Source organism: Desmodus rotundus, chromosome 5 (genome assembly GCF_022682495.2).
Source record: "Desmodus rotundus isolate HL8 chromosome 5, HLdesRot8A.1, whole genome shotgun sequence".
In the NCBI taxonomy this organism is placed as follows: Eukaryota; Metazoa; Chordata; class Mammalia; order Chiroptera; family Phyllostomidae; genus Desmodus; species Desmodus rotundus.
Genome location: NC_071391.1, coordinates 32191920 through 32213600, shown reverse-complemented (window position 1 = coordinate 32213600; position 21681 = coordinate 32191920). Strand labels below are relative to the sequence as shown.

Genomic DNA, 21681 nt, shown 5'->3' with positions numbered 1-21681 from the left:
CAAACAAAACATGTATATTTAAGTAGATTTGAAAGGGGTTACATTACAAATGCTCAGATTCCCCTGAAACAACGTGCTTGGTTCTACCAGAGCTGCTAGGCTTGCATCTGGAGGTAGGTGGGCAATGGACAAAGAGGGCCAATAGACATGGCTGAGTCCCTGCATATACTAGCAGTGTGACTCTGTACTTCTTACTTTAATTTCCGAGAGCCTCAGTGACCTCATAGTCCTAGCTCACAGAGGTAATGCCTTTAAAGTGAACAGCACAGTGCCTAGCATATAGTAAACATATAGGAAATAGCTACAATGACAATCCTTTAAGACCCTGATCAGGAAGGATACATGTCAATTCTCAAGATGCAACTCATCCCATAACAAAGAGGGGTCAAGGAGACGCACACTCAACACACACCGTAGCTCGTGTCTTCTCTTGGAGCTCTTGGGTTTAGTGTAGTTTCTCAACGGTGGAGGGAACCAGAACCCCTATTGCTGCTTTCCCATTCCTGGAGCTGGGCCGCGGAGAAAGGGTGGTGAGAGCACAGTATCTGCAGCCCCTGCTCTGCAGACTGCAGGAGGCCTGGGGTAGATGCCGGAGGGAGGCGCCAGGGCAGGCTAGGGAGCAACCCAGCTCCTCCTCTCATTTCTAATCTCCCAGGGTGTGAAGGAAAGCACGTGGAACTTAGCTGCGTGACCTTGGCCAAGCAACAGTGACTCGAAGCCATTTTCACTTATGTAAAAATGGGCCATATGGAAGAACAAAAGGGAAGCAGAAGGTAGGAACATTTTGTAAACTTTGCATACATATCTAAGGGGACCCAGGGTGTATTCTCCACACCAAGCATTGTCCTTGGAGTTTAGTTAGATAACTTCTCATTTCTCCCAACAGTGCCCTAACTGGCCAAACGAAAATGTTAAATACATATTAGAAAAGTTTTAATTTCAACAATTTATGATTAAAAATACATTTTATAAATAATTTTTCCATAGACGTGATTGAAGATTGTTGGAAACTTTACAAAGACATACTGCAACAAAGACATTAAAATTACAAAAAATATAGCTCTCGCCCGCCTATTTAAAAATACATTACAAATCACAGCTTTTTCTTCGTGCAAAGTTTTAAGAGAATGCTGTGTTAGGCACGTCACATATTCATTCGGAGAGATGTAAACTTTCATACAGTTCCTTTGCATAATGGCATAGTATAGGCACAGGTGAAATAATTCATTCTTTCCCCCTAGAAGCTAATATACCTTAGTTCAACATTTCACTTTTATTTTTTAAGACTGATGGATGAATTTAGTTTAATAAAAAAAATATATATGTGTATGTATGTGTGTGTAAAAACAATTCTTTGTTTTGAAATTAAGTAAATCCTCAGCATATTCATAGTATTTTCAGAGAATGTATTCTCCAAACCAGTCTGAGTCCATCTTTTCTGTGAAGCAATTCTTTAGAAAATTAAATGAAGCCGAATTTGTCAATTAACGGACATCCTCTGTCGAGACTTCCAGTTTTCGCTGTGGGACAAGGAGAGTTCCTATGGAGGTTTTATTAGCACCTTCAAAATCCATGCAGGAGGAGCCCATGGATTTCACTGGTCCACCTGGGGTACGGAAGAAACTTTCAGCCACTAATTGTGACCCTTTGGGCGTTACTGGAACAGGCTGAGTGGAAATAGAGGAATGGGAAAAAAGAAGTCAAACCCACAGACAGGTAGGCTCTGGCGTCGTTAGAAGGCTGGACGGGAAGAACCTGTCACATGTGGGAGCCCAGCGTAACTGTGGAATCGGCTAGGGGAGCCTGGGTGGGTTTTACATTCTCAGGTATTCTTTGTTAAGGCAAGAAAAACAGCTCGTGGGAACGCAATAACATGGACTGCCTGCACACTCTTCCCAGGTTTGGAGAGCAGGTGGGCCTTCACTCTCCTCACTCTCCCATCCTTTCCCTCTCCAGAGAAGGGAAGGAAAAGCAAGTCTCCCATGACACTGTCATTTGAGACTGAATAACCCAAGGAAAAAAATATGTTAAATGAAAATACTCTTACCTGTTGTGTCCCCGTGACAGCAATGGATTGTCCATTTGGTTGGTTCTTGCCCAGGACTGGAGAGTCATACCTGGTGGCCCGTCCTTGCTGAGAGCCTGCATTTTCTGGTAGGACACTAACTGCCTCTAATCTTGGAGACATGGGGACAGTTCCGGGCCCAGGGCTGGCAGACACCTGCACACCGGGGGAGATGAGCCCCAAGTGCTGCAGGGTGAAGTTTACAACGGCTGAGCTTGGGTTCTGGATGGGAACGGGGTGGCTCGAAGTGAGAGCCGGGCTGTTCCCCACAGGTACGGCCGCCACGGAAGTTGGGGAGACCATTAGCTTCAGAGGCGTTACATGAAAAGAGGGAAAATTAACAGCAGTGAGTTCAGATGATGTCACTGGAATAACACCTGGAAATAAAAGGGAGGAAAATATCTTCAAAACACTGGCATTTGTCTGAGAAGCTTACCAGGCTTAAGTGAACTTGAGACTGCCCCACGTGTGAAGGGTATCTTATGTACACTCACCTGCGATTGGGGAGCTGTAGATCCCGTGGTTTGGAGAAAGCGTACCTGAGTTTTCTTTACTACGCAAAATGGACTCTGCCCCCAGGGGTGAGCACTGGGTGAGAGGGATTAGGTATCCTGATGGGAACAAGGTCTAGAAAACAAGGAGGAGGGGTTTATTTTACACACAAATACTGGAAGAAAAATGGTAACCTGCCTCTTCAGGACTAATATACCTTGGTGGCTGTCTCATTAGATCAGTGCCTCCCAACAATCCCGGCTGTGGGCAGGTCCCTCCCTTCTACTCCAACACTTGTCCTGAGTGGTACTAACCCTGTGTTTCTGAATACCCTCTGTGGTCTTAGGGAATGTCCTAATGCTACCATCGAGCCTGCGTAGAGTAGGAGCCCCCCAGCAGACCCCCTCCACACTGATGTCCTAAATCCCGCTATCGGACTGCCTGGCGTGGCGCGGTGCTGACGGCCACAACCACGTCAGTGCCGTGGGTCACCACAATGGCGCTGCCGCGCTACTATTGGTGGTGCTGGAATTACATGGAATGCAGTTCCCAGAGTATTCGGAGGGACCCTAGCTTCATGGGATGCCAGCAGGCACTGCTCGCAACCGGCTCAGATGTGTTTGGGAAATGCTGAATTCAACAAAGGAAAATGGTGTTTTAATTAGAGAATCTCTGAGGCTCTAAGAGTGGCATGCATTGTAAATCTCCAAGGGGGTGCTGGCATGTGGCGCTTCCCAGGCCCCCTGGCAACTGCATTTTTGGTAGTACTGGAATTCAAGGAAAACGTTTTAAGACATGTTGATGTAGAGAAGGGGGTTGCCAAGCCATGGGCCAAAATGCAGCCCCCTGCCCGTTCGTGTGAATGTGACCGCACTGGGACACAGCTGTGCCCGTTCGTTTAGGTATCGTCTGTGGCTGCTTCCCTACTGGGTTTCTCACAATGGCGGAGTTGAACAGGTACAACGGGGACCCTATGGGCCGCAAAGCCAGAAATATTTACTGTGTGGTCCTCTACGGAAAGATGTTTACAGACCCCTGGCTCAGAACAAAGGAGCGATTCAACCGTAGATTTGTTTCTAATGCTTTAGGTTCTAATGACACCAAGCAAACACACTTACACACACTAAAGGGCATGGCACCTGAATTCAAAAACTACAGGTAAAAAAAGAGAACCGATTAATTCACATTAGTCGACCCGACTATCAGAGAGCAAATGGACATGGCCAGAATGCTGGGCTGTGTGTTTCCTCTCTCCGCCCGCGAGATCCCTGGATTTTACAAAACAGAGAAAGCCAGGGGTGGCCGAACCATCCGAAAAGTCTGCTTCAGCCTCACTGTGAGCAGGACTGGCCAACGCTAATCGCAGCTCTTGTAAAACTGGGGCCCTCCTTTTATCTCCCTCCAGATCTTTCTTCTGGACATTGTTAAAACAACAGTCTACAATTCGACCTAGCCGTCAATGGCTCTTGTTTTTTTCCTTGGGAACCATTAAATTCAGAATCCACAATGCTAGAAGTGTACCACAGACTTTAAGTTTTGTTTCTTAGGTGCTCAGCACTGTTCATAATCTTCACTAGAGGGGTCCTTGAAAGCTGCAGGAACAGAAATTTGTAACGAGTGAATTTAGGGATTTTTCAAATCCTCTTTGCTATTGTTAATCCTACTTCCTTGTGGTACCAGTTACTCTGGTTGATGGTTTAATTCAATTCTTCAGCAAAACCTGGAGTACTCTAATCATTATTATTTCTCAATTTTCTACAAACTACATTCATCACAACATCCTTTAACCTATAATGCCAATTCTTTTTTTTTTACTTGAGAACTGGGAAACTAGCAGGATGGATGAATCTGACATATTTCGACTTGCATGTCATCTCGCCTGTGCTGCATTAGCCCTCGTCCACCCTCCTCCACATGCTATTTGATTTTCTCTGGAGTTCTTATTATTCACTACCTGACACGTTTGTGTTGTTCGTACACTGTCTTCTCTCCACTCTCATACCTGTAGCCTCTCAGTAAACGTTCACTGAATGAATTAACACACAAATTCACACATTCCCTTTGTTCTGCGTGGCTCACGCTAAAAGAAATGGTTAAACTGACATCACAGAGATGGAAAAAGGAGAGGGGCGTGGAAAATCTATCCACTGAAAACCCTGAATATCCAAGTGAGCAACAGGAGACCATTAGGAAATTACCCCGCTGGCCTGAAGAGATGATGGAGCTCCCAGAAAATCCAATCAGTCTGAAGCCTTATAATTTCCCCCCTAGCATGGACATTAAATGCAAAATGATACTGCACTAAGACAGATATTTGCAACAGTTACCATGAGGCCAACCGAAGGGAAGACTTGACAAACTCCAAAGCTTCCTTAATGACAACAGTTACAGATAATACCCTTCATCTTACACGGCGCCTTAAAAGAATCGCAGCCCCTTCGTGTGTATCATCCTGTAATAAATTCACCTGGCCTCACAGAAACCGGAACACGGCCCTGGGGCAAGTATTCAAAAGCAACCATGGCCAAAGGCAGGTGCTGGGATCCACTTGGTCCAGAGCACAGTGCTTTACACCCAGTAGGTGATCAGGAAACACTGGTGGGACAAATTCTTTAGAGATGTGGGAAAACAAGACGTAGAGAAATAAAATAACCTGAGTTAACAGCAGGGGCAAAACAAGAGATTAACTTCCGCTTCTACATTTAGCGGTGATCATGGCTTTCGTATATAATTATCCTAAGGGAGGAACACGAGACAATGTATGTAAAAGTGCCTAATCCTTCTGACATCTGGTGTGTGGGCAGGCATCCAATAAATGTTAATTCCTTCTTGATAAACTCCACCTAGAAAAAAATCTGGAACACCCCACCCCCTAGAAACCAGAGTATCCTGTCAAATCTACCTATAATTGGCCAGGATAAGATGTTTCTATTCACACAGAATAGAAATTTTGGTTTACATTTTAGAAAGTAAGAGGAGGGGGAACGATTCATCTTTCAGGCAACAGAAGCCAGTTGCATGACATCAAACAAACATTAGGTAATGACTCAGAAAGCCGCAGTCACCGGAGCCCTGTGTACCCATCCATTCATTTGGGGTTACATCTGCTTGTAAATTATTTAAGACTTTCATGACAGGTGTTTGCATTCCAGTACGTGGTAGAGAAATGGACTTAGGGACAACCACCTGTGGTGCTTTAAAAAGAGAGCAAATAATCCCTTCCTCCAAAGGTTAAAAATGTCCCTGCCGTCATCCGGTCATCCCGGCAGGGGGATTAGCTGTCCGGGGGACAGTGTTTGGATTGTGGATGCTAAAAAAACAGTTCCTCGTCTTCTGAGGGACTGCTCTTCTCCCTGGTGAATTTCACAAGGCACCAAATCCTCCTTTAATCAACTGGGGAGTCCTGAGGCTTTGTGTAGTACAAGGGTGTACTTACTGTGGAGACATTTTCATGTCCTTTTAGGTCCTCTTTAAATTTCTTTTTGGAACCGGTGTCCTCGACCACGCTCACCCTCTTTGAGCCTCCTTCTCCTGCAGGTTCTCTGTCCCGGTTCTGTGTACCTTGTCTCTCCGGCACCGGCAACAGGCTCCCGGGCCTGGTGGAGGCACTGGGCTTTGTGGCCTCGTTGGCTTCTTTCTCGGCGGTGGCATCTGGGCAGTCTTTTGACCTCGTAGCTTTAGAAGAGGGGTTAGGGCACACTGTTGGGCTCAGGCCTTGGGGCGGCGTCATGGTTTGGGCTTGGGCAGGCTGCAAGTAGATGGCATAGGATGGGCCCGAAGGACCTTGAGGTAGGATCACGGGCACTGCCGACGACAGTGGGTTGGGGATCAGAGGGACCACACCCAGGGGATGGAGGAGGGCCGGTGCTGTCAGCTCCAGCTCAGCATTCACTGGGGAGTCCAGGGGGGCCCCTGGTTGGCAGTGCCCGGATCTTGCCAGCTGTAACTTTGTTTTCTTTCTGGGTTCACTAGGAGACAAGATTTAAAACAGGACATATTTTCTAAAATGTTCTAAAATAAGCACATTTTCTCTAAAACGTTCTACCACTTTACAGAGTCCCAGATTGAAGCCCAGCTTTTATGAAACTAGCAGGTAGTCTCTGGAATAATAGTGTATGCGTTAAAGAAAAGATTATCTCACCAGTTTCCAAGGCTAGTGCCTGTTCTTACATAAAATAAGGAATCCTAATGATGCAACTAAAGGTAATTCATCCTGTTACTAAAGAGCACTGCCAGCCTACCTTGATTGCTCTTCTAACTGCATTTTGCAAATAGCTGCGAGCTGAGCCATTTTACTGGGGAAGGGCACAGGATTCTGCGAACTCTCGGCTGGTAAAATAGAAAGAAGGAGGGGGGGAGGTTGGTCAAAGCAAAAGAATAAATGCTCACGCAGATGACACATCTCTGAAGCCCAAGGAACAGAAAACATGCACCTCCCCCGAAATCACACAGCAATTAAATGAAAAACCCCGCAAACTACTTTTTATCCTTTAATTCATACATAAGTTAGGCTTCAGGTGGGGTTAGGCATATGGATAGGGGAACAGTTCTCTAACAAGTCCCATCGGAAGCAAGCAAGCTTAAAAACAAATCAGATAAAAAGGAATTCTTGCAAGCAGAGCCCTGACATGATTGAAAACGCACCTTTGCTGGTCTTGATAGGGCTACTGGGAGCTGAGTTTATCTTCCTCCGATCACTCTCGATGCTCTTCACCAGTTTGATAAGAGATGGGTGTCGAGTAAAGCTTGGCTTCCCGTGTGTGGAAAAGAGGTTTTTGGCACAGTTCTCTTTTGAAGGCTGCCTTCCCTCCACGTCTGGAGGGGAGAGGGGAATGGCGGGGCTGAGACCTGAAAGAGAGAAGCGCAGGGTGGCAGACAGAAGAGCACGGCGACTCCTCTTCCTTTTGGGGTGTCAAGTCAAAACGCAGGTCTAAAATGACTTTAGGGACTAAGTGGCAACAGTTACAGAGGACAAGTTAAGTGGCAGACACTGTTTTAAGGACTTTTACCTACATGAAACCTTGTTTATCTCATTAAATGAATTCTGAAACCAAAGTTCACATTTAGCATTTCTAAAACCCATCGTAATTTATAACCAGTGGTGTGCTGTAGCATTTTTTTTCTTATTGATATATAAAAAGTTGTGCATCTTATAATCAGTGGAGTCTTAATATGATGCAATATGATGACCTTCACTGCTATAGACTGAATATTTGTGCCCTCCCCAAAATTCGTATGTTGAAACCTAATGCTCAATATAATATTAGAAAGTGGGTCTTTGGGAGGTGCTAAGGTCATGAGGGCAAAGCCTTCTTGAACAGATTAGACTCCATGGAGCTCTCCTTCCACCATGTGAGGTTACAACAAAAAGACTGTCTAGAACACAGGTGCTCACCAGGCACTGAATATATAGGTGCCTTGATTTTGGACTTCCCAGCCTCCAAAACTGTGAGAAAGAAATTTCTGTTGTTTACAAGCCACTCAGTCTATGGTATTCTGTGCCAGCAGCCTGAACACACTAAGACACTCTCAACACCTCTACTAGGGAGGACCTTCTCAGGAAATGCGTCCCCATTTCAGAGACATTAACCAGGTGAATCACGGGCTCTCAGCTAGTAGAATGTAGGCCTACAATACGAATTCCATTACTGTGGCCCCAGAGCCTGCACTCCAAATCCCTGTGCCAAAGGACTTCTCTCTGAGATTACATCCCAGATCACAATAACCTCACAGACACGCCATGCTTCTTCCTATTTTGCAGGTGAGGAAACCCAGCCTCGGAGAAGTAACATGCCCAAGGCCACACAGCTAGTAAGTGCTGGAGCTGAGACGGGAAGCTCAGTCTCCCTCTGCCCCCATGGCCCATGTTCTTGCCACTTTCCAACACTTCTGTGCAGGAGCTTTGGTGGAATGCAAAATGTCAGAATCCCAGAGTTGAGACAGAGACAAGAATATTGATACTGGAATGAATTCATTTCATATTCTCAATGTGCATAGGCTGTTATGGTCACTGGGAAGCATAGTAATGACAGCAACAGTATCTTATGTTGTATGATGCTTTCAACTTTTTCAGACCCTTTCACCTACAGATTCTACCATATGGGAGATGGTTATGGACCTCAGGTTGCTGATGGAGCCAGAAGCCAAACTTTCCCTATTGGCACGCATCTTTGTCTTTTCAATAACTTATACATGTTCTTTCCATGTGGGGGTGTGGGTAGGAAGGGGAAGGGAGGATATCTTTAAATATGCATTAATTCAAAACAATGAAGCAAAGAATTTAAGAAAACAAATACATACCACTGGGATTAGGACTGATTTCTGGGCCTGTCCATTTAAAAGCTGGTTTTCGACCTCTTTCTTCGTTAACATGAACTTTCTTGATAAGATCCAGGCTACTCAGAACATTAGCTATATCATACAACCTCCTAATTTTCGCTGGGGAAGAAAAGTTTATATACCAGTTAACGGAATAACGAAAGATAAAGAACTCTGCTTCATAGGATTTCACATATTCAAAGAGCCATTCTAAAATCAGTGTCATCAGAAAAAATGTGAATCATTTAGTTATACTAGTGACGCTGCTGTAATTGAAACAAACAGTTTTAAATACTGAAAAGACTCAGTTACTGCTGGTATTAACTTGTGAAATGACAGAAACACATGTCAGAAAAGGAAAAATGACTTAATGCGGTCACCCTATCAGGAACTATATATGTTACAGATTTTTTGACAAAAAGTCACTATGGCTTGGCATCTTCTAATAAAGATTCAGAAGAATTTTAATGAAAGAAATAAAGCATCAATGATAAATGCATTGCTTTCCTGCTTGTGATATTTTATAACAGTAAGATTGATTTACTATCTCAGCATGGAAAGTTCCATAGACCATCCAACCTTGTAAACTGTTCTACTGTCCTTATGTAATATGCAAAGCATTGATTTATTAATTCTACAGAGCTTAGATATCTTAACAAGTTTTGTTAGAGAGTCTGCTTTTACTTCCAGCTTGATTGTACCACATTATAAGTTGAGCCCCTTCTCCACAGCCATGCCAGAAGGGTCTGAGTCCCCCAGGGGTTTAGCAAGTTACACAGCTCCAGTTCCAGGGACGGTTTCCAAGGCTGTGACTAACCAGAGAAATGGAGAGCGGAAAACTGGCTGGTGACTCAAAAGCAGGCGGCCCGTCAGTAGTAACGGCACACGTGTTCTGAAATCGCAGACCTCCCAAGCCAATTGCCAGCACTGTTATTTTTCTCTCTACTTAGGTCTTGACGGACACACTACCAACCTGGAATGTCTGAATATATTTTCATAGGAATGGTACAGCTCTTCAGGGACGGGAAGGGGCGTGTGTGGCAGCTCCCAGGCACTCCCACAGCCTCTGCTGTTGCTGGAGGTGGCTCTTCCCCACCATACAGCTGGGTCCCCAAAGTGTCCCATGTTCAGGCCAGCCTCATTGCCTACTTGGAGGTTTGCTAATGTCTCCAGGAGAAAAAGTGTGAAGCAGACCCCTCCCCATCTGCTGAGTGTGTCTTTCCCCACCTTCTCTCTACCTACGTCTCTTTGTGGAGATTCCTACAAAGTCTATTTGAGAGGCAAGGACCTGATTCTGCATCAGGGATCCAACCCATAATCCCATTCCAACTTCGAGCAAATATTCTGACTATAGCCATTCTTTCAAACTGGCAAACCAACTGTGCTGCAGGGGACTTCTGGTGACAATTTTAGAAGTTACTTGTACCGTCACATATGAGAGAGTGTAAAGAGCAGAAACCAGGGTTCCAGTCCTACTTTACACTTTACTGCTCATTTAGACGTCAGGTAACTACGGATTGCATATTAGTAAAATAAGGACAGTGTTACAGTATCAAATGAGGTAACTTTTAAGGAACTGTTTATAGGTCAATGTGTTAGACAAACAAGATATGTAGTTACATACATATGTTTGAATCCTGCCCATTAATTAAAACATATGATCATGGCTTCTGGGGAGAAGTGAAGATACAAAAGCACAATTAGAAAAGACTTGTTTATACAGCAACTGTATTTGGAAATCCATTTGTAACTGAGATTTCATTGTGTAAGAGTAGGTCCCAAAGCCCAGGGAGTCATGACACTTACTTTTAAACTTGCTTTTATCCAAATCTTCCACATGGTCCTCCCCAATTAAAATCTTGGCAGCAATTTCCAGGCTCACTATCTGAGGCGTCGACACCAAAAACAGCATCACAAATTTCTGGCTCATCACTCTTAAAGACTTGTCTTTGCGGCTGTTTACAGAAGCTTTGAAGAAGGATGAGGATTAATGAATTAAAATTCATCAAGGGACAAGTGACTTCTAAAGTAACAAGGCTAAAAATACTACCAACTGGCCACACAGTTGACAACTGCAGTGTTTGAATGTTAAAGGTGGCAGGAGCTCTGGAGCAGGGTTTCCTAAGGAGCCTTTTCTTTAGACCTCAGCGTTCGGGATTCTCTCACCTGCCCGAAATTCCACTCCAGGGAGTTCAACAAAACACATGTCCGGGTGTCCGTTTTGGTCAACGTTTGCCTTGATGATGTGATCCTCTATACTGTAACTCCTACTGAAGTCAAACTCTTGCTCATATTCTCTCTTCTTGATCATCATAATCTGCTCGGCGTATTTGTTTTCCTCCCCGACGCTTTTCAAAGTCCCAAGGGTTTTGTTGAGATTATGTCGCCCGTGCCAAGTGTACCTGTTTTTGGCGAGGCGGCTCACCATGTGTAAACTCTCTAGGACGTTCACGATATCGTAAATGCGTCGGCGCTCCACATCTACAAAGGACGAGCAACTGTATGTTACTAGGTCAGATTTTGTAATGTGTACAGAACTGAATGACTTTTTGTTCCATGGCTTATTTGCCAGCAGGTTCTGAATAATACAACTTCACTTACACTCAACAAAGGTGAAGATGAGAAAGACATGTTCCTGCTCTCAAAGGGTACAAATTAATTAATATGAACTAGAGGTGCCATTTATTGAGGGCCTACTATGTGCCATGCAGCTTTAAAACATTTCCAGCCTAAGCCTGTGAGGTAGGTATTTCCTGCACTTTCACGATGAGGAAGGACACGGAGGCTCGGGCTGGCTAACTGGCTCACCCCAGGGCACAGAGCCAGTGGGTGGCAAAACCAAGTCTTTACGACTCTAAATCCCACACTTTACAACCTGTTTACTATGTTACTCCCCAACACACACACACGGCTGTCATATGATAGGTACCAGGAGCTCAGATTTCTCGCTGTTCCTGGAAACAGCCAGACATGCCTTTGCCCAAAGGCCTCTGGGCTGGGTCATTCCTTCTGCTTGGAATCCCTCTCCCAGACGTCACCATCTCAAACTGAGGCCTGACCTGACCACTTAATTTAACGTCGCGAAGCACGCCCTCAGTGCTCCCGATCAATCCTCCTTCACCCTGGTCTACATTTTCCTTTCTTCCATGGCGTGTAACCTTCTAACTTATGTTGTCACTACTAATGTCCTTTGAATATTATCTAACGTCCCCACTAGAATGTAGATTCCACAGGACAGGCATTTCTCCTTTTTGCTCACTCATGTGATCACAAACTGCTACAGCACTGCCTGGCACATAGTAGGCGATCAAGATAACTGCTGGGTTACAAAGTACATCCTACATAGCTACAGTGAAGTGTATGTGCGTAGGTGAATCTCAATTGCGTATTCTTAAAATTAAGTAAAGTTGACATTAAGAAGCATGTATTGGAAGTGCAAAACTTTATGGCACACTGGCTATATATGAAAATGTCCTGCATATCTCTTCACAGTTTCAGATTATGGTATTTTCACGACTGCAAAGGTAAGCCACATTTGCCATAGACCTCTTTTTATTTATAACTAGATTCGAATCTATAAAGAGAGGAATAAAAGGAGGCAGGGGGACACAGTAATTTTGCTTAAACACTCAGAAAACGCACTGGTCCTCAGAAGGGTGCCGAGTGGCCGGGAGCGTGAAAGCCTTGCTCCTGAGCAGCAGCAGCTGATCATCATAAACCACGCAGGTGCCGTTCCACAGACTGGCTCTTCAGCCACAGAGCCAGAGAGAAGTTCAAGTGGTGGCTGTTATGAAACAAGTCATAAAACAATGTTGCCTTCCTTTAAAGCTGCAGGCGCTTTTGAAATGCCCTCAGAAGCAATCTCCACCCTGATTTTTTTTTGCTTGTTTTAAGACTCACTCAAATTGGAAACTATATGCCTTTATTCTTACATTAAGAGGGCTTTAGAGATTTGTAATTCCCTGTGGCCCACTTTGTGTCACTACAAACACTGGCTAGATGAGTGTGGGTCTGAAGGAGAGTCCACGAAGTCACTTCAACTGTTAACCATGTCAGAAAGCCGTCTGTATACTTACTAAGTTCCTCAGCTACTTCGTCAAGACAGATGTCATTATTCACGGCAGGGTTGGGATACTTAGGATATCGTGCTAAGAATTTATGACACAACAATCCTAAACTTTTCTCTTTTCGACTTGGTTGGGATTTCTCATATTCGTCTCCTGATAAGTGTTCCTACAAAGGAAGAAGTAAATAATGTCTTATTCTGAAATAGTTTGACAGATTTATTAGGGGCCTCTGCACTCTGGGACTAACACTGGTGTGAGTGCTTCACTTCAACAGCTGCAAAATTGGGGGGAGAAAAAAGGTAGGGAACCAGTATAAACTGCTTGGCGGATCTAAAGGGGAAGCTTGAACTGAAAATAAGTCAAATGTTCAGAATTCCATGCTCTGTTGGATGGGCTCCAAACCTTTCTGGTGCTCCAAGGAGGCTGACAGTCTGTGGCTGGCGATGCTTTATACTGCTGCCACTCAGCTAGTATTCTCCTCCCCCCAGATCCCTCCAGTCCTCTGCAAACCTACGTGTAAACAATCTTTGGGCTCTGGTAATCCATTTCTGTTGTCAAACAGCCCCCTTTTCTGATCTCTGTTGCGGATCTCGGGGCTCACAGCACTGATGAGCATTTTCAGGTTGGCTGTTGGTGTCCAGGGTTCTCCCTGGGAGGTTTCCTTGGGCTTGGTGGGTGTGGTTAAAGGGCCAAAGTCAGACTGGATCTCTGTCAACACTGTATTTGCTGCAGTGGATTCTTTCAGAGGTGTTTTCATCTGTCCCCTTTTATGTGGCTCAGAAAAGAGATTTTCCTGGTTTTAAAACAATAATTAAATTCACTGTAAAACAGGATTTATCAGATAGCCTTTGATTCTAGAAATTATACAATAAATCAAATATTGCTAAGGAAAAGAACACCTAATGAGGTTGTAGAGTTGATTATTTTAGTCACTATATTGATACTCGTCCATTCTCAAAATTAAATTTCCCATTTTTAATTATGCAGCAAAGCATGGACTTAATTTTTTCATCTGCTATTTCAAGGATTAAAAAACAATCAAAACTTATATATTTTTTAACTTTTTATGTTGAAATAATTTTAGCTTTAGAGAAAAGTTGCAAAGATAGCATAGAGAGTTTCTGTGAATCTTTCATTACAGTTTCCCCTAACAGAAGTGGTAATTTTAAATGATCCCAAACTTTTAGGAGTTACTTTCACTCATGAAACTGTAGTGAGTAAAGGCCTCCATAGCAGAAGCCATGTCCCATTCATGTATGTATCCATCTAGCACGATGGCTTACATGCAGTAGGTGCTCAATAAAACACCATCGATGGAGGAGAGTCAGAGAGCCCTGGAGGTGAGGGCGAGGGCTAGAACGTGGTCACACTTGTTGGCAAAATCCAGTAGGGAGCAAAATCCAGAGTGCCAAGGAGTGGGATTTCCGACCAGGAAAGGCTGCCCTTTGACTATCTAGTCCTGCTCTTTACAGATGGAGAAGTAAAATTAGTTACTCAAAGTCCCAGAGCTACTTCCTGGCAGCGGGAAGGGGGCGGGGGGACGCGACACCACACAGACTGCCACTGAGACATAAGAGGGTGAATTGACAGTTCTTAAATTAGATTAATGGAGACCATGTTTCTTCTTTTGGCCACTGGGGACTTCACAAATGTTTGCAGTCTATTTTAAAGAAAATGCTTGAAATGACAATTAAGTGAAAGAATACCAAGACACACTAATTCCTCAGTGACTTTAGAAACAAAGATGGATGGGACTATTTTGTATGCCCGTGACTCCTCAAGATTTATCAAGTACTTTTCCACTTGTATTTTCACCAAGTTCTACAGTCCTATTTTGCAGAAGAGGACAGCCAGGCTGAGAGGCGGCACAGGACTTCAACCCTCCACCCAACCATGTTACTGTTACATGGAAGTCAGTGCGAGTTATCCAATGGGAAACGCTCCTGCGCATGTGCACCTGGGAGGTGCTGACCCAAGAATGGGGTTTTTCTAAAGGCTGCTGTCCCTTTACCTCAGGCTATCAAAGTAACAGCAATTCTCTTATTTGATTAACATAAAACTTGTAGGAAAGTTGCATATTTCTTTTTTTGTTAACCTAGCAGTAGCTGAACACCAGTCAAGACACCCACCTCCTACCCCGACAGTGACAATTCTTTCGTAATTTTACAAAACTGTTTTTCTCTCAATGTTTGCAGTCCCCACAGTTAAAGAAGCTGGTGATTTGGTAGAAAATGATCTTTAAAAGAAATCCAATCTCAAATCATATTAAATGCCCTTTTCTGAATTCCTTTTGTTCGAGAATTCTTAGAAGAACCATGAGACTAACGAATTTTATTATTCTTAAAAATAACTTTTCTTTCTGCTTACTTCTTTGAGACTTCCACCAAATCTTTTACTGAAAACTAGAAAGATTACTTTAACTCTGGGCAATTCTCTTCCTCTTCAAAAATTAAACTTCCCTTCCTTCTGGGTTTTTACAGAGGCTAACTAGAAGGGGATGTGGCATTAATAAGATTGGATATTGAAAAACTATGAGGATAATATCAGGATAATATTGCATTTAAAACTGCAAGGATGAATACTGAAGTTAAAAAGGTACCTTTTCGTTCTCCATCCTGTAAATTTCTCATACATTTAGAGTTTCTTAAAAAATAAAAAAACTGAAGTTCCTCCCAATATCCCGATGGTTCAAGTAGTCCAATCAATTTTATTAAAAAGTTTAGTATCCTTAAGGAAAAAAGGAAATAGAAAAATTAAAGAAAAATAAAAGCAGGAGATCCGTTGCAAATTCCTTAATGGACACAACAGGCTACTGAAACAAAGAATAACGAAAACTGACAAACTGCATTTACATTTTATTCCAGACCAGAGATAGCCCCATTGGGCAGGAAACTACATCAAACGCCAGTAAATTCTTTCAGCAAACCGATCCGCTGCCATGAGACTTCAAGCAACCCACAGCATTTCTAGTGACAGCCCTTTCTCACCTTTAGAGAAGCCAGGTCATTCTCGGGACCCCACCAAACGGACTGTAGTAAGCACAAGCACCCACCTAAGTCACAGATCAGGGTTTGAGACTGAGCTCGCGAGCCCAGGTTCCGGCTGAACTGACACGACGCTAAGTATCGGGATAAAAGTCTGCATTTAGATGCCGGCATTTTCCCCCTGACACACACGTGCATAAGGCTCAGCAGTGAAGTCTCGGGAAATAGCTTTATGGGAAACTTCCAAATTCAGTCTTTAAACTCCAAACGTAATCTGGGTATATAAAGAACGACTTATGATTCAAACTTTTAATAAAGACTTCCCTAAAGTTGCAAAGCGCTATGCGCTCGCCATTCGGTTAGCCAGTTCACACCACGATGTTGGACCCCACCTTGGAAGCCTGATTGCCTTTGCTCAGTAAGGCAACCAGGTACTGTCCAGCTGGCGCCACACGCTCCGCGCTCAGCCCGCTTCCCCTACGCCTGGTCAATTACCCCTCCCCCCAGGCCTCCTCGGCGCGCCGCTCGCGCCGCAGTTTCCGGACAGCATCCCCGTGGTTTCCAGGGCAACGATTCCCGACCAATCAGAGAGCCGGCCGCAGGCCTGCGATTCGTTGGCGCTGCCGGGGCGGGCCCGGACCTTCCGCCTTCGATTTAAAAATTTGGCGCGGAAAGCCGGATAGTGGCCGGCACCACCCCTTAGCTGCGCCGCGCCGGAGCGCGGGCAAACCCGCGCCCCGAACTACGGCATCCCAGCCCCTCCCCCTCGCTCGCCCCCTCCCCTCTGCGCGGGAGCTCAGCTCCTCCCTCCGCGGCCCCCAGCGGAGCGAGAGGCGGGAAACGGCCGCTGCTGCTGCCGCAGCCCTCCCGAGCTCTCTCCCAGCGTTGGGTCGGCCAGGCGCCGCTTCCCTCTGCGTCCCGCTGACCTGTCAGTTCACCTCGCAGTTGGAGCGGGCGGAATCTGAGCGGGGACTTCTTGGCACCTCTTCCCCGCTCAGGCTCCGGAGCCCGAGAGTCCGGCCTTCAGTCGGTCCTTACGCAGCGCCGAGGTGGGTGCCAGTGGGAAACGCCGAGCCCAGGACTGGCGGGCCGGCGGGAGGGCAGAGGGAGCGTGACCGTCCAGGAGTAGTCAAGCCCCCGATTTGAAATTAACCCGCTCCCCGCGCGAGCCGATCCCGCGGCCGGGGCGGGCCGCTCCCCTCCCCCACGCCCACTCTTCCCAGCCCCGGACATCGCGCGCCAATCCGAGCCTCCAGACCCGAACCGGCCGCGAATCGCCGTGCAGGCGCCGCCCTCCGGTCCCGCCTCTGAGATGGTGTTGGGGGAAAAGTTCAGCAACTTCCCCCCACTTTTTTAATTTGCAAGCACCCCTTCTCTTGCTCAAATTTGGGGAATGAAGTTTGGCCTTCCCGGGGCACGCACGCGGGCAGGGACGCGGGCGCTCTGCGATCCCCTGCCCAGCCCGAAATCCACTCACCTGCTCTTCCGACCCCAGCCAGAACCATTCCCCCTTCTATCCCTAGCATGAATTAATTTTCTGTCCCCTCTCTGCCCCATGGCTTCTAGAAGAAATTGGTGTGTGGAGAGAGAGGCTTGGCCAACTGGTGACCAAAGTCGATGAGCGCGGGGTCTTGTCCGAGACGTGAGAACTCAGGTGTGTGAAGAGGAGGATTAAGGTTGAACACCCGCCGAGTCTGGGAGCTTGTTCTGGGTGTCCACCGTCCCCTCTCCTGGTCTCCCACTCGCTCCTCTCGTTTCCCTCCCTGTCGTGTTCCCTCGCTTTCCCCCTTTTTCCTGTTTCGAGCTTAGGGCAGCTACAGCATGAAATATTATAGAGTTCTAGATTAATATTAGGATTGGGAGACTGTAGCCCAGAGCGCTTCGTTTTTCAGACGGGGAAGCCGAAGCCTGGCTGGCAGCGCTACCGTGCCTGTACATGGATTGTTTTCGCCTTCGTTGGCTTGCTCCTCTCTCATCTGCCTTAAATCGTTTCCCCTCTCCTGGGGATCTGTGTTGGAGTTGAAGGGCCGTGTACGTTACCTAACCGCACCTAGAACAGGGCAGGGCGCCCATCTATCGCCTGTTTGGTCTGAGCGCTTCCTCCTCTTTTGTAATCTCACGTCTCTAAACTACAGCAAGCCCAGGGCTGCGGATCTCCCAATCCCATTTCGTACTTGCGTGTCAGTGAATCATCTCGTGCTGGCATGCCGCGCGGGACATTTTATATTCCCGGATGCGATATAAGGGTTGGAATGGTGTGATACCGAGGAGGCTACGGTCGCTGTGCTGCAGTGACCGGCCGCAGGCCCAGAGGTCCGGGTGAAAAGCAGTGGCTCTTCCCCCTGCGAAACTCGACTTCAGGGCTCGAAGGGTGACTGCCCCCAACGGTGTCTCTGTCCTCTCGCTGCCAGCGGGTGCGTGCCGTGCCGTCCCGGCTTCAGGCAAATGTTGCTCAAGAAAGCGCTTGGACCTGAAAGCTGGCTCTTGGTGTGATGCCTGTAACTCTCAGATTTAAAATAAAGCGAGGGGCACGGGGCAGGCCCCCACCACCGACAGCGGTTCTTACTGAGCTCCCGTACACCTTTTCTGAAGCAAGGTGCGGTTGTGAATACATCACCAAAATTGGGCAGTTGGTGCTTCTGTTTTAGCCACTGTTTCACAGATTGCTGTGTTGCCCTCCTATAGGAGTGCTCCCGTTCACTTCTGCCCCGTCTACCTTAAGTTTTTACAGCCGAGGGGTCCTCTTTAAAGGGACTCTTCAGAAGCAGCCAATGTGTTCGGAGGTGGTGACTAATGCGCTCACATCTGTGGTCTACGGAGCCATTCAGGCCCCAGGTGTCTGAATGCCAAATACTTGCAGGGCGATAATGCAAGGAGCAGCCATCTCTGGTGACACTGCTCAGATGGCGTCTCGTTTAATTCTCAGCACAGGCGTTAACCAATGGCTTATGATCTAGAAGGAGAAGCAGAGCATTTTTAAGTAACAAACGCAAGTAACAAATCGTCTTAGGGTAAGAGGCAATGCTGAGATTTGAAGCTAAGTGTTTATTCCAGAGTGCTTTTTTATTGAAAGCCATGTTTTTTACAGTGCTCATCCTTACTTCCTTTGCAGGATAGTTGTGCCCATTTAATAGAGAAGAAAAACTGAGGCACAAAAAAGATTTCAGTGGTGGCCAAGTTAGCTGTAGAGGATCATAATCCAGGTCTCCCTGGTCCCAGTTCATATATCCCCTTTCACTGCCTCTGACAGTTCCTATAAAAGCAGTGTTGGTGACAACTTAGACCAGCCCTTAGCCATCTAACCCCTCTCCCAGCGTAACAAAAAATAGAAAGATTATCATATGTTATTCTTATTTTAATGACAATTGTCATGTCTTATTGAAGCATATGAAATTATAAACCAAATCTCTCACGGTGATGAAAAGTGGCTCTATTAAGAGTGAAGTGACATAGTTTTGAAATCTTAACCCTTTCAGCTAAAGGTAATGAAAACAATGAACAAGCTGAGACAGTTCCACTCAACACTATTTAGTGTGTTGATTTGAAATTCGGCATGAGTGTAAGAGAAAGATATTTAAATCTTTTTGAAAGATATTGAAAACTTTTATGTTTACAATCCAGCCAAGAAAGAAGGGCCAGCGGACAGGTTGAAAGCCCCCCCCCCCCCGCCCCTTATTTTACCATCAAACGTGTTTTTCAGTTATTAGTTATATAATCCAAGGAAATATTCATGCATTTGTTTCTGGTCTTTCGTTCATGTTGTGTCATGTGTGTGTCACTGAAGCTGGACCAGTTTTTCAGCTCTGCGCTGCCACCCTTCTGGCTTGTACCCCTTACAGGGCTGAGATGTCACATAACGCATTCAGCACTAAATAATGAAAAGCTGTCAGAGGTAAAGGGGAAGATGGGCGTCACCTGAGGTGTCTAGGTTTGAAGGTAACTTTCAGGATTTCAAAATCATGTCCATTTTCATCATCACCAGAGCCTCACACAGGGTGTGCGCAAAGATCCGGCCCTTCTCCCAATGACTGACAGGCTGGCTGAGGGGCTCAGGAAGGAGTTGCTCTGGCTAGTGGGCTCTTAGCCTTTCCTTCTTGCTCTCTTGTCCCCCCTCCCCTCCAAGAGCTTCATCACCAGCTCTGTTTCCTGACCCAGTGGGGCAATGTGGAGCTGTACTCTTTCTGCAGTACATGGAGGCACAGTCACCACAAAACAGCTGCCTAGAGCTTTAAATTGCACACATCCCCCTACTTGCGTGTCAGTGAATCACCCGTGCCAGTGCTGGGTTAGATCACAGCTGCTCACCATCGTATCTCAGCCCTCCAGTCCCTTTACCTTGTTGGTTACCCAGCTCAAAAATGAATTGCAGTGGGACCAATCCAGGCAGAGTTGAAAGAGGGTGAATATGACAAGGGATGCAGTAGATGGGAGCGCCTGGGAGCTGGCCCATGCTGACCGTGCAGCTGGCTTGGCCAGAGCCTGCTGATGGCTGCAGCTGGACCATGTATCAAGTCCCTCCAACTCTCCTGTGACTTCCTGTGGGGCACTCCACTCAGCTGATGAGACCTGGATGGGTATTTGCAGCCCTGGACTCAACTGCAGCAGTAAGAGTTGCTGCCATTTATTGAGTAATGATTTTATTGAAATTTCGAAAGTGCTTTGGAGATAATAAATAGATCACAAAATACTGAGGACCCTTTTATAGACTTGGAGTCTGAGGTCTGTCCTCATTGTCTTCCTGCATCATCTGATCTTCAAATTGTCACAGAGCCGAGGATCACGTAGGCTTAGCACTTAACAGTGTGTTAGAAGAACCCCTTTTTCCAGGTTCCAGAACATTAAAAAAGTATACATGCAGGGACTGGGGGCATGAAAATTCCCAGCCAATGCTGGAATCCCGTAGCATCCCTGATCAGTGATTGCTATCCTTTGGTTGAAGCCTGGTACTGAGTGTAACTGTGCTGACCTCCTTCAGGGGACCCTGTGTGTGCATCTGTTACACAAACCCCTCCTATCCCACTCTGAGCTCCTGGAGGGCAACGGGGGGAACTTCCCTATTTCTCTCCCCTTCTCATGCCCCCTTCCACCCTAGTTCCTAGCTGGCTGCCTGGCCCAGACCAAGGATTTGATGTTACTTGATTGAATAAGTCCTAGTCTCGAGTGCCATATCACCAAGCTCAGAAGATACCTTGTCTTTTCTTTATCTTCAGGGCCAAGTTCAATGCCTGACCCATACTTGGTCCTCTATACCAAGACCATACTTGGTCAGAAAAAATGATCTCATAATTACCATCCCTTTAAAAATGTTTTTACTTTAGCTAAGTACTATTTCTAACCCCCTTTACTCATGACTGTTTTACCTATTCACTCGCTGTAACATAGTATCCTGAGTGCCTACTGCTGAATTAGATGCTTGGTAGATTCAGGTGAGTGAAAGAGGCAAAGTCCTTGCCCTTGTGGAATTTACAGTCAAGCAGCAGAACAGTGTTTGGCAAGAAGTGTTACCTGCTATTAATATTACTATTGTCATCTTACTCTTCCTGTAAATGTGAGACTTCTTTATCACTTAATTTAGCAAAGGCCTTTTTTTTCCTGTGTTCTGTGTCTACAGTAATTTTTTTTTTACTTTTAGTTTCCTATAATTATTTTTTTCCCCTAGAAACCCAACTTTTGTTCTTTCTTTCTTTCAGCCTGTGTGTATGGGTTACTTGCTCTGAGCCTAGGGACTGTGCTGGGCGCCAGGTCCTGGACATGG

The 21681-nt window shown here is 45.8% G+C and overlaps 1 protein-coding gene across 3 annotated transcripts; it reads right to left on the bottom strand.

Annotated features, from left to right (window-relative positions):
* Positions 1-889: 889 nt before the first annotated feature.
* Positions 890-17111, bottom strand: E2F8 (E2F transcription factor 8). 3 transcript variants are annotated; one of them, XM_024559048.4, is made up of 13 exons: positions 16853-17111; positions 15542-15669; positions 13457-13735; positions 12952-13108; positions 11042-11356; positions 10682-10843; positions 8858-8995; positions 7202-7405; positions 6799-6886; positions 5994-6525; positions 2560-2692; positions 2048-2442; positions 890-1667 (listed from the first exon to the last, which is right to left on the bottom strand). In XM_024559048.4, exons 2-13 carry the CDS (start codon positions 15554-15556, stop codon positions 1485-1487), a joined length of 2601 nt encoding a protein of 866 aa, XP_024414816.2. In that variant the 5' UTR covers positions 15557-15669; positions 16853-17111; the 3' UTR covers positions 890-1484. The 3 variants fall into 3 exon arrangements, with proteins under 3 accessions (XP_024414816.2, XP_045050142.2, XP_045050143.2); XM_045194207.3 differs by having other exon boundaries at positions 16865-17111; XM_045194208.3 differs by lacking the exon at positions 16853-17111 and adding an exon at positions 15995-16239.
* Between the last annotated feature and the right edge of the window lie 4570 nt (positions 17112-21681).

Excerpts from the sequence above, each read along its gene's own strand:
- E2F8 (XM_024559048.4), bottom strand. Across the intron at positions 7,406-8,857 it reads AATCAGTCCTAATCCCAGTG|GTCTCAGCCCCGCCATTCCC; the intron begins GTATGTATTTGT and ends TCTCTCTTTCAG. Across the intron at positions 2,443-2,559 it reads CTACAGCTCCCCAATCGCAG|GTGTTATTCCAGTGACATCA; the intron begins GTGAGTGTACAT and ends TTTTATTTCCAG.